Source organism: Lactuca virosa, chromosome 6 (assembly GCF_052849685.1).
Source record: "Lactuca virosa cultivar CGN04683 chromosome 6, Lactuca_virosa_CGN04683_v6, whole genome shotgun sequence".
NCBI lineage: Eukaryota > Viridiplantae > Streptophyta > Magnoliopsida > Asterales > Asteraceae > Lactuca > Lactuca virosa.
The window spans coordinates 83,656,744-83,668,764 of NC_136431.1; the positions used below are offsets into that span (position 1 = coordinate 83,656,744).

General features: G+C 34.6%; 1 protein-coding gene across 1 annotated transcript; it reads left to right on the forward strand.

Moving 5' to 3' along the window:
• Positions 1-9,892: 9,892 nt before the first annotated feature.
• Positions 9,893-10,363, forward strand: LOC145121709 (uncharacterized). The gene has a single exon (XM_079057416.1). The coding sequence runs from the start codon at positions 9,893-9,895 to the stop codon at positions 10,361-10,363; it is 471 nt and encodes a 156-aa protein (XP_078913542.1).
• The last annotated feature ends 1,658 nt before the right edge of the window (positions 10,364-12,021 follow it).

The window sequence follows — 12,021 nt, forward strand, 5'->3', positions numbered from 1 at the left end:
CAGTGAAGAGCATTCTCAAGTATTTGCGAAGGACAAAGGACATGGTTCTAGTCCTTGGTGGCAGTGATATGTTAAGAGTGAGTGGGTATAGTGATGTCATCTTTCAGATAGATAGAGACAACCTTCGTTCTCAGTCTGGTTGGGTATTCCTATTAAATGGTGCAGAAGTTACTTGAAAAAGGTCCAAGCAAGGCACGGTGGCTGATTCTACTTATGAATCAGAGTACATAGCAGCAAGTGAAGAATCAAAGGAAGTGGATAGGCTGAACAACTTCATCGGCGATCTCAGAGTAGTTCCGACCATTCAGGACCCAATAGAAGTTTTCTGCGATAATGAAGGAGCGGTTTCTTTGACCAAAGAACCAAGAGATCATGGTGAATCTATACATATCGACATAAAATACCATTACATTAGACATAGAGTTGAAGAAGGTCATATCCTGGTAAAGATAGTGTCCTCAGAAATCAATCATTTATAAGCGTAATCAGCATGCTAGGAGCATTGGTTTGAGATATGACATTAGTTTTAGTAGTTAGATGATTAGTTTGAAACTTGTAACATAATAAATGTATTTGATTTTAGTAATTGAATAATAAAGATTATTTATGTGTTTGTTTACTGCCCTTGTCAATTATTTATTCTTGTGTTTCAATTTGCAAGTTTTACTTCCTAAATGATTTAATTATTCATATTCCACATTCGCTCATACTTTTGGAAGTAAGTAGTGGATTAAGATTGTCATGAATTGATTGTAGATTGTCAATGGAGATTAGACATTGCAATGGTTGCTACAATATTCATGAGTACTTAGAAAATGGAGATTTTGAGTATTGGAACCCACGCTCAGAGAATTACTTCATGGATTCTATCACGAGTATTTATGAGACGATAATATCTTATATTCTTAAAACGGAGATACGCGAGTTGCAATCTAAAAGTTGGTCGTGCATTGGCATTGCGAAAATGCGTGAGTAACATGATGTTATAAAACATAGTGTCATGTATGATTTGGTGAGTAAAGGATACAAACATATAAGTCAAAGTTTATTCGTTCCTTTTGACCTAACGGGAAAAGCGACTGGACTCAACCAAGACTAAATTGATGTTTTTAATTAGTAAGTCTTATGTGGTCATCACAAATCGAGAAATCGAGAAATAGAATTTTGGAAAATGAGATTGATTCTAATCCATGTCTTGTGTCCATACGATATCATGTATAACGAAGGAATATTTGATCACTTATCTTAGGGCCGATGTCTGATCACATCAGAGACTTGAGTTGCTTTGGGAAGCACCCTTTGTTGTCTAATTTAGAAGTTAAACTGACAATTGTGGTTATAGGCTTATCCGGGTGGGAGACTGTTGGATTAGGTGTCTAAGACAATAACTAAATTGGTATATACTTGAATTATTAGCAAAGTCCTTTTCGGTTTCCCACAAACCTAGTAATTGAATATGATGACTTTTCAAGAGAGAGATAGATTTATTGATTTATTATATGATTAATAAATAGAAATAAATGATTTATTAATATATTATGAGAATAAGATATTAATTATAAAAAATATTATTTAATTAAGAATTAATCAGAAATTAATTAGAACTAATTTTGGGATTAATTGGATTAATTAAAAGTGCAAGGACCTAGGCTGTAATTGTTCAATAGTTGAAAAAGGGTTTCCAGAACCTTCCAGAAGTGGTTGACATTTTGAGGTATATTCTAGGGTTTCTAGAATATCATTTGACGATAATTAGGAGATTGGATAATTACCTAATATGCAATAATAGGATTATATTCAAATTAGGGTTTCTAGGGTTTCCTAGTGCATTTATAAATAGGGACTTAACCCTTCATATTTTCGGCGACTCCTCCACGCAAGAGAATAGCCGAAAATCATCTCCTCTCCTCTCTCTCTCTCTCTCTCTCTTCAAGTTTCCTTAGTTGCTAGGGTTTGGGTGTGAACCATCAGAGGCACGAGATTTCTGGTGCTTGCTTCCAAGAGCTTTTGAAGAAGGATTTCATTGGTTATTTACAAGAATAATCAAAAGGTATGTAAACCCTAAATCTATTGTGAATTTCGATTAAACTAGGGTTTCCATAGGGTTATTTGATGTTCATAGATTATAACATTCAATAGTGAAAACATAGATCCAATTAGGTTGCATGTGAACTTAAGATTTCAGTACTTTTATGCCACATGTTTTTTTTGTAACCTATAAAACCTATCAGTTTTGTGAGTCATCACGAAAATGCCAAAGTCCATTCCTAAGGGACATAAAGGGACCAAAAATATTCTTGTAATGTCTTCATGCTCCCACTTGCTTCAACACTTGGTAGAAAGTATATACAAATTTGATAAAATCAAGTTTATAAACTTTTGATCTTCAAAATGGTCATCATCTTTATTCTTGTTACATTTTTATAAAAATAAGCTATATCTAAAATTAATCTATTACTTACAAAAATAAACAAAATTAAAACTATGTATTTAATTATTCCATACCATATGAATAAATAAATATTACAACCATTATTAACAAATCAACATAAACACATCACAAGAGGTCCATGTCTAGTTTATGCACATCATACACACATACACACACACACACACACACACACATATATATATATATATATATATATATATATATATACACTCTCAAACTTATTTAAAAGAACACTTTGATTTTCTAAGACGACTTTTGGTGGCAAAAAATGCATGTAAACTTTTGTCACTAAAAAATAACAATTATAAATTTGTCATAGAAAATATTTATGATTTTTATTACAAAAAAAATCATCCATGTTTCCCAAAAACAAAAATTATACCAAATAATCTAATAATCTAACCAAGCTTGCAAAATGGCTACGATACCAATTGTTGGGTTTTATTCAAAATCGTTTTTTAAGAAATGATAATAACGACAACGAAAGTCTAAAAACATAATAGACTTATAACTATTTTTAACCCAACAAAGATCATTTTGCAAAGAATTGAAATATTATCAACAACCAAATAAGGAAAAAGTGTTACAACCTTTGAAGACTTTGATTCTCATGGGAGTTTGGAGGTTGATGAAGATGACATGAAGCTGAAAAGAAGAAGTTCTCTATAACTTATCCACCAAGCAAGGATAAACCACCAAAGATGCTAGTTTTCACTTGTGTATATGTTGTTCTTAGGCCTTCAAGTTTATACATTATAAACGTTAAAGATAAGAAACATATAAGCACGTAGTTCATGCACCAAATTGCAAAAAGAAGAGAAGGAATGAGAGCATCATAACCACGAAATTGACAGCCCTTTAGAGATGAAAAATGTCTTGCAAAACTTGGTAGTTTTGGTCTCTTACTCTCCTTTATATACTTAGACATTCAAGAAAAGCACCATGCCTTATTAAGTGTCCAAGTACTTGAAGTGTAAGAGAGTATGGGATGGAAGAAAAAAGTCTAACACTCAAAGTAACCATGCCTAGCAAACCCACGACGTTGACTCTTCTTAAAGTCAAAGTTGATTATTGTTTACATAATCGCCTAAGTAGTAGTTTCATATGAACTAAATTGTTACTCCAAATGTCCATTTAATTTGACAAAACTTATATATTCATACCTTATGAATTTAACTAGTTTTTTTTTCTGTTTTGTTATTATTTCCTAGAAATAATAATTCCTAATATGTTGGTAAATTATTAATTCCATAAAATTTTGTTTTTCCAATTAAATAAAAGTGTTGATTATATTTATTAATAATCAAATTACTCTAATAAATAATCGATAAGCAATAACTTGATATAAGGTGTGACCTAATAGGATCATATGTCATTAAGAAATATATTTCTATAATGACTCTTGGACATAAAGATCTTTCCAAAAAATGATGGTCTTGATATTGAAAGTCTAGGTGCTTTTTTATCTTTTCTCTTCATCAAAAATGGCAGTGGATATTCTTGTATGATGGTAACTTTATCTGGGTGAAAGTGATTAAGGAATTGTATGGTTCAAGTGGAGGGTCTGATAGAATTTTTAATCTAGGGTTTGGATCGTGGGCTCGGATTTTGACTTCTTTATCTAGGCTTCAAAAACGAGGGGATATGGTGGATTCTTTCATCAAAAGGAAAATTGGTAATAGGATTGATACAAAGTTTTGGAAGGACACACTACAAGAATTTTGACCTACGACCACATTTTTTAAAATTAGCTTTGCCACATTTCTTAAAAAAATGTGTCGATTTCGTTATAAAGTGTGGAAAATTATCATTGGTAAAATCTCGGATTATTTTCGCCACATTTAAAAATCGTAATGGTTATCGATGAGACGATTAGTATATATATTGTCACATATAAAAATCTAATGTAGCTAAAAGGTAATACCTATGGTCACATGAATTCTTTGTATGACCATATGTATCATTTAGCAACACGTATAGAAATCTAATGTAGCTAAAAGTAATACCGATGGTCACATGAATTGTGTTGGGTCAAAGAGTTGCGTCATTGGGCTTGTTACATCAGTCCATTGGTATTACGGGTTGGGCCTGTCCAGCCGTGTTTATGTCATTAGGGTTTAGTATATAAGATGCATGCATGCATCGTTCTCTACACGCTTGACAATTATTATTCCTTTCATTGTACTGTAACCCTAGCACACCTCTACAGTCTAAGTTCTTTATCGAGCTCTTCTGAGGTGGAGCATATTAATCATTCAGCTCTTGTTTGATTTATCGTGTGTTCTTTGCTTTTATTATGTTTGTCTAAATCTGTTACGAATCTAAACGATCTTAGAGAACTCAATTCTCATCAAATTGTTTGTATGAACATATGTATCATCTAGCGACATATAATAAACGTAACAAATCAAGTGGTTGTAAGTAACTTATGGTCATGTTATATTATATTATGTGAGGTTAAGAATTAGTATTTTTCATGATAAAAGAATAAAAGATGTGACTGTAAGTGTTTTATGGTGGTATTTTTATTAGTGTGTCCTTATGTATCATTTAGCCACATACTAAATGTAACAAATCAAGTGAATGTAAGTAATTTATGGTCATGTTAGATTATATTATGCGTGGTTAATAATTAGTATGTGTCATTATTAAAGGATAAAAGATATGAGTGTAAGTCTTTTATGGTGGCGTTGTTAGTAATTGTTCATGTGTTATGTCAAGGTTGTATACGCCTGTTCGCAATTGTATGTCCTGTATAGAGTCTTTACCTGTTACGAAATGTTATCTTCCGATTTCAGAGTTTATGTATTCTTAGGTTTGTAGTTCTAAACTGTCGACTTAGGATTCTTTTCAGGTACTTCTCTGATTCCTATATATAGGAGTACTTGTTAGATAGAATGGGTAACTTTTGACAGAATTGTTTTGCACACTTTTGTAACGAATTATTATTTTAACCGTTAATGCAAATCATATATTATTTACCTACCTGTGTCCTCTCGATCTATCTGTTATTCTTATGATGTTTTTATTTTAGAATCTATCGTTCCTAAATTATTTACAAGTGGTATCAGAGTAGGAGATTTTGTAAGCTGTTTTTCAAATCAAATTTCGTTCGAAGTTCTTCGTGTTCTTCAGATTTCTACTTTGTAATTTTGAACGATTTCGCATTTTGTAACTTCTATTTGTAATTTGATCCAAAATTCTTTGTTCAAATCTTTCATTTTCGATTTGAAACTCATTTCTAGTTTACAGATGTGATTCTAATTTCTTTTCTGTTTGAAATTTGTTTGAAAATGTCTAAAGAAAATTTCACTCGATTTCGTTCAATCTTCCGAGTAGTATTGGATCAACTCTTAGGATTCCTATTCTTTTTCCTGTTGACTATGAAGTTTGGGCTTTACACTTTGAAGACTATGTTCTTAGCATTGAAACACATGGTTCGAGTATATGGCATGTGTAATGCCCGTGTTTTCCGCTAGGCATTAATAAAATGATGTAACAGTTTTGATGTAATAGAGGAGAATTATGTGAATATTATGTGTTGCATGTTTATATTATGTGATTATTATAATAAAATAAAACTGGAATAAAATACACGTCTAAATAGGATAATAATAAGACCTAATATACTTAAAGAAAGTTGAAGTAGTCGTGACAAGGATTCCGTAGAAATAAGGAACGTTTAAATCCGACTTATAACGAAGAAGTTATGACCCGTTGAAGTTTCACGATTAAACCAACACGGTTCTACATATCATAAAAAGTGAGATTTTGATAAATTACTTTTTAGCCTTAGTGATCCAAACGAAAGTCGTAGTAGTCATTAAACCGAGAGTGTACATATAGAGAACATCCAAATCTGACTTCGTGAGAGGAAGTTATGTTTTTTCGAAGTTTCAGCATAGAAGTATACCGCTCAGAAATCGAATTTTAGATTGGTCGATTTTTAGCCAAAACGATCTAAACAAGAATTGAAGATCTCGTTAATAGGAGTTTAACGATATAAATACAGTCGGAAACGAACGTCGGACGAGAGAGTTATGCATTTTATACGAGTTTTAACAGTCTAAGAATATGTAAAATAAATAAATCAAAATTAGCCGAAGGAATCTAAATGAAAGTTGTAGATCTCGTTGAGAGTTTTCTGTGGATATAAAGAATGTAAAAACCGAGCTCATATGAAGAAGTTACACAATTTTGTATATCAGAAAATTTGCACGCATGCGTGCACAGCGTGCATGCTTCTAGAAGCCGCCACGTAGCACCAGCCAAAATCTGACACGTGGCACCGCACCAGGTCAAGCACATCGACCATGTGTGCGGCGCGCATGGCTATTGCATGGTGTGCATCTTGAGATTTCAGCCTATAAATAGCTTCTCAATGTTCATTCTTTCCACATACAAATCCAATTCTCTCTCTCTCTCTCTCTCTCTCTCTCTCTCTCTCTTGATTTCTACTTCTTTTGTTTGAATTTTTCTTAGAGTTTAGGGTATTTTGGCTAGTTCTGAGGTCCCTAGGAGGCCGACATCTAGTAGCTATCACCCCGAACTTCCTCTAGTGCAATTTCCAAAATTTTATCTAGGGAATCCCTATAAGTTAAATTACACTCTATTCATAGTCGTTGTTATGAATTTATAAATAAGAACTATCAGTTACTCCATGTCATTATACTGAATGATCTACTTACGGGAAAGGTGTCTAGAACATTCATGTTGGCTTGGTTGTTGGGTTTTAGAAATTCTATACGCTGAAATGGCCCTGCCTCCCAACTGTCCTACCTAGCTGGTCCTTATTTGATAGAACTATCGGTATTATTTTCAGACACATAAAATGTTAGACTAAGACTTAGCGATAATGATACTAGGTTACATCAAAGGAAAAGTTAGTTGCTAGTAGCGAAGCACTGTCCGAGTTTTGAATTATAACTTTAACAAGTTAGTGCATAGTTACTTTCGTCTCACACATAGATATGAAGTATTTAAGATAATTACACGATATATGTGTCTGTTATCTGTGTTCCTGATATCTATGTTAGATGAATGATTTATACATGTTTTACTTGATTCAAACTGTACATATATTTTTATACCTATAACTATATTGGGAAAAGATGGGTAGATAAAAGATGATATAGATGATAAGAAATGAAAGATGAAATAGATGATGAGAGGCATTGACTTTAAAGTTGATCTAGTCATCTAGCGGAGTATAGATAACGACCACAAACTATTCTAGACAGCCCAGTGGAAGGCTATTAGGCTTGCAACCTGTAGGTGTTTTTGAACTAAGTGTTCACCAAGTGTACTCCATTCCCCCATGGTTTCCTTATTGACATGTATTTCTAAGGAATCCCCTGAGCATTATTGTCTATCCCAAAGATGATCCTTAGGATATGTCCCTTCAATTAGACGCTTTAGGGACATAAAATGAGGATAACGGGAATGGGTAATCGGTTTGAATGATTTGATGAAAATATATAATTAAAAGAATATAATTATTATGGGTTGAAAACCCTATGTGTTCATCAGGTTCCCAAGCCTAACCCATTCAATTTCTTGTAATACAGGTAGTGGAATGAGAGCACATGTGTGATAAGCAGACTGAGAGATTTATGGATTGTAGGTCGGTAGAATAATAGATGTTTGTAGGGCATGTATTATTTCCGTTTATGCTTATGTACTATATTGACGATGACATCCCAAGGTTTTTAAATAAAATACATTTCTTTAGAAATGCTTTGATAATAATATTATCATGATTTTGGGAACAAACTCCGCAATATTATTCTTCAAAAAGGATACTCTAATTTTAAATAAGCATAAAAAAAATCGAGCTTTTCTGGCCGTGAAATTGGATGTCACAGTTGGTATCAGAGCATTAGTTTAAGTGAACTAGGAATTTGTAGGGTTTCTAGACTTAAACTTAGAATGTTAAGCGATGATTGTGAGATGAGTGTGTGCTATATTTAAGAAGTATGTCTGAATAGACACGAGCACTAGCTTATTTTAGGGAGGATTCCTAAATTACTTTTATGCGCTAAATGATTTATGTTATAGCTATAAGATGCCTTATATGCTTTAGGTTGCTATTATTTGATCGGATCTATGGTCTATTGCCGACCGCATCTGGAAATTTTATGTGTTCGGGTTTCTAAACGTTTAATTACGATATTAGAAATGACATATAACTTTTCGGAGTGACAAGGAGATTTATACGTCTATCGTAAATAGAGCTTTCCCCATCTTAATTCTTGTCAATGTACATTGAACTTCTGATTTGGTGTATAGAACGTCATGGTGACAACACACAATAGATTAGGAAACATTAACGGAAACCAATGGCCCGAGCCCTACGTAGTTGAGCATGCAACCGAAGATGCACTAGTAGTTGAACATGTCACTATGGAAACACTTAAGGATCTATTAGCCAAACAAAGAAAGGAAATGAGGCAGCTAATCCGTGAGAATGGGAAAGAACCTACTGCATCCGTTGTGAAATAAGGGATTGGAGAGGAGCAATCGGAGGAATGAAATTATAGTTGGATTGTGAGTCAAGATGAACCTCGAGCGGTAAGGAGAAACAATCCGGACAGAGGGATTGGCAAGGATGGGTGTAAGTATAAGGACTTCATGGGTTCCAAGCCACTAAGTCTTTTTAGAAGCCCAAAGACAGTAGAGATTATGGATTGGATCTCCGATATGGAGATGGTATTTGAGAGCTGCAACTGCAGCAACAAGCCGAAAACCATCCTTGTAGTTAGACAACTAAAGGCCAGGGTTTTAAGTAGGTGGATGTTGTTGGCGGATACAATGCCATATGGAGAAGCCCTGAGAATGTCTTGGGAATCATTCTTGGAGAAGTTGAAGATGCAATACTTCTCAGAGGTTGATTCGATAGACATGAACAACGAGTTTCAGAACCTAGAGAAGGGAAAGATGAGAATTGATGAGTATGCCAAATCATTCACCAAAAAGATGAAGTTATTCCCCTACTTGGTCGCCACCAAACTCTCCAAGATAGAGAGGTTTTCTAACGGACTACCAACAAACTTTGATCCAACAGTAAATATGGAAACTACTTTGAAGACAGCTGTCAAAGCAGCCAAGAATATGGAGACCCAACTTCGGGAGAATGGTCTGGAGAGAGAAGAGGTAGGGGAGAAAAGGAAGTTTGATGGATCTTCAAGGTCCAACAAGAAGATCAGATTTTCAAAATCTGGTTCCAAAAATTGTGGGGGTGGAGGAGTAGCAAAATGGTGCAAGAAGTGCAAGAAGAAGCACTTTTAGAAGTGTGGCGAGGAGTTAATATGTTTCAAGTGCGTAAGGAATAGTCATTACGCCAACGAGTGTACATCCAACAAAAGGGTGTGTTAAAGATGTAATGAAGAAGGGAATATTGTGAAGGATTATCCGTTGAAGAAGGAGGCTGCAAAGCCTAATATGTCGTTGAAGCTTAAGGCGAGGGCATTCCAGATGGCACTAGAAGCAGTGAGGGAGGAAGCGGATGTCGCTTCATGTAACTTTCTTGTAAATGATTTTCCTACCAATATATTGTTTGATTATGGAGCTAATTTATCCTTTATATCGCATAAATTTGGTAGAAGACTAGCATTCCCTGTAGATAAACTAGATAATGCTCTAGTAGTAGAAGTTGCTAGTGGCAAATTCGTATCTATTAGTGATTGCATAAAGAAAATTTTCATCTACTTGAATGGGAATAAATTCCATGAGGAAATTTTTCCCCTTAAGTTAAGCGGCTTCAACATAGTGTTTGGGATGGATTGGCTTAGTGCAAACGACGCCGACATCACATGTAGAAAGAAGATTATAATGATTAAACCACCTGTAAAAGAACCATGTATGATGTACATGGCGAAAAACGTAGAGTTAATTCTGGAATCATCTCCCTGATGAAAGCCAGGAAATGTTTTTCCAAAGGATGTACATCATACTTGGCATTCATAATCAATGAAAATAAGGAAAAGAAGGAGATACGAAGGATACTAGTGGTGTGCGACTTTCTAGAAGTCTTTCCTAATGATCTTCCTAGATTGCCCCCCTGATAGACAAGTAGAGTTTAGGATAGACTTGTTACCAGGAACCACACTTATAACGAAAGCACCTTACTAATTAGCAACGATGAAAATGAAGAAGCTTATGATGCAACTTTAGGATTTGTTGCATAAGGGTTTCATTAGACCTAGTTCTTCACCTTGAGGAGCTCCGGTGTTATTCGTGAAGAATAAGGAATGGGGCATGAAGATGTGCATAAATTATATGGAGCTAAATAAGGAGACGATAAAGAACAAGTACCCATTGCCATGGATTGACGACCTATTCGATCAGCTGCACGGTGCGAGCTATTTCTCGAAGATCGATCATAGGTCAGGATATCATCAGCTGGAGGTGAGAGAGCAGGATACAGAGAAAACTGCATTCAGAACGATATATGGACACTACAAGTTTTTGGTTATGTCATTCGGACTGACCAACGCTCCAACAACATTTATGGATTTGATGAATAGGGTTTGTAAACCTATCCAAGACAAATCCGCAATAGTTTTCATCGATGACATTCTCGTATACTTGAAGAGTCAGCAGAAGCATGGAAAACACTTACACAAAGTGTTAGAAGTTTTAAAAAGGAGAAATTGTATGCAAATTTCTCCAAATGTGATTTTTAGATTTGGGAAGTCCAATTCTTGGGTCATGTGGTTAACCACGAAGGAATAATGGTTGACCCAGAAAATATCGAAGCTGTGATAAAGTGGGAACGACCAAAAAGTCTCATTGAGATTCGTAGCTTTCTGGAATTAGCTGGATATTATAGAAGGTTTATCCAAGGCTTTTCTTCAATAGTTTCTCCATTAACAGCTTTGAACCATAAAGGAGCTACATATACATGGAGTGAGAAGCATGAAAAGCTTTCGAAAAATTATAGAAGAAGTTGTGTGAAGCACCGATTCTTTCTTTACTTGACGGAGTTGAAGACTTTGTAGTTTATAGTGATGCACCTGGAGTTGGGTTAGGACGTGTTCTGACCCAGAGAGATAAAGTGATAACATATGCATCTCGAAAACTAAAAGAGCACTAGAAGAACTACCCCACTCATGATCTGGAGTTGGCAGCTGTAATATTTGCATTAAAGATATGTAGGAATTATCTTTATGGCATGAAGTGTAAGCTTTACACCGATCATAAGAGTCTCCATTATCTCTTTGACCAAAAGGAATTGAATATAATACATCTATGTGGGCTAGAATTACTCAGGGATTATGACTTCGAGAGACTTTACCACCGTGGTAAAGCCAATGTCGTTGCAGATGCTTTAAGTAGAAAGATAAATCTTGAAAGGAAAAAGGAAAGAGCGTTAAGAATATAAGTTGACTTGATAATTGTAGAGAGTATTAAGAAAGATCAGGACGAAGCTTTGGAAGGAGATAACCGAAAAGAAGAGAGTTTAGGCAAAAAGTTGGAATTCGATACAAACGGAAAAGGGTTGAAGGTATTCCAAAACAGAATTTGGGTGCCGAATATGGGAGGAAAGAGAGATCTTCTCATGGAAGAAG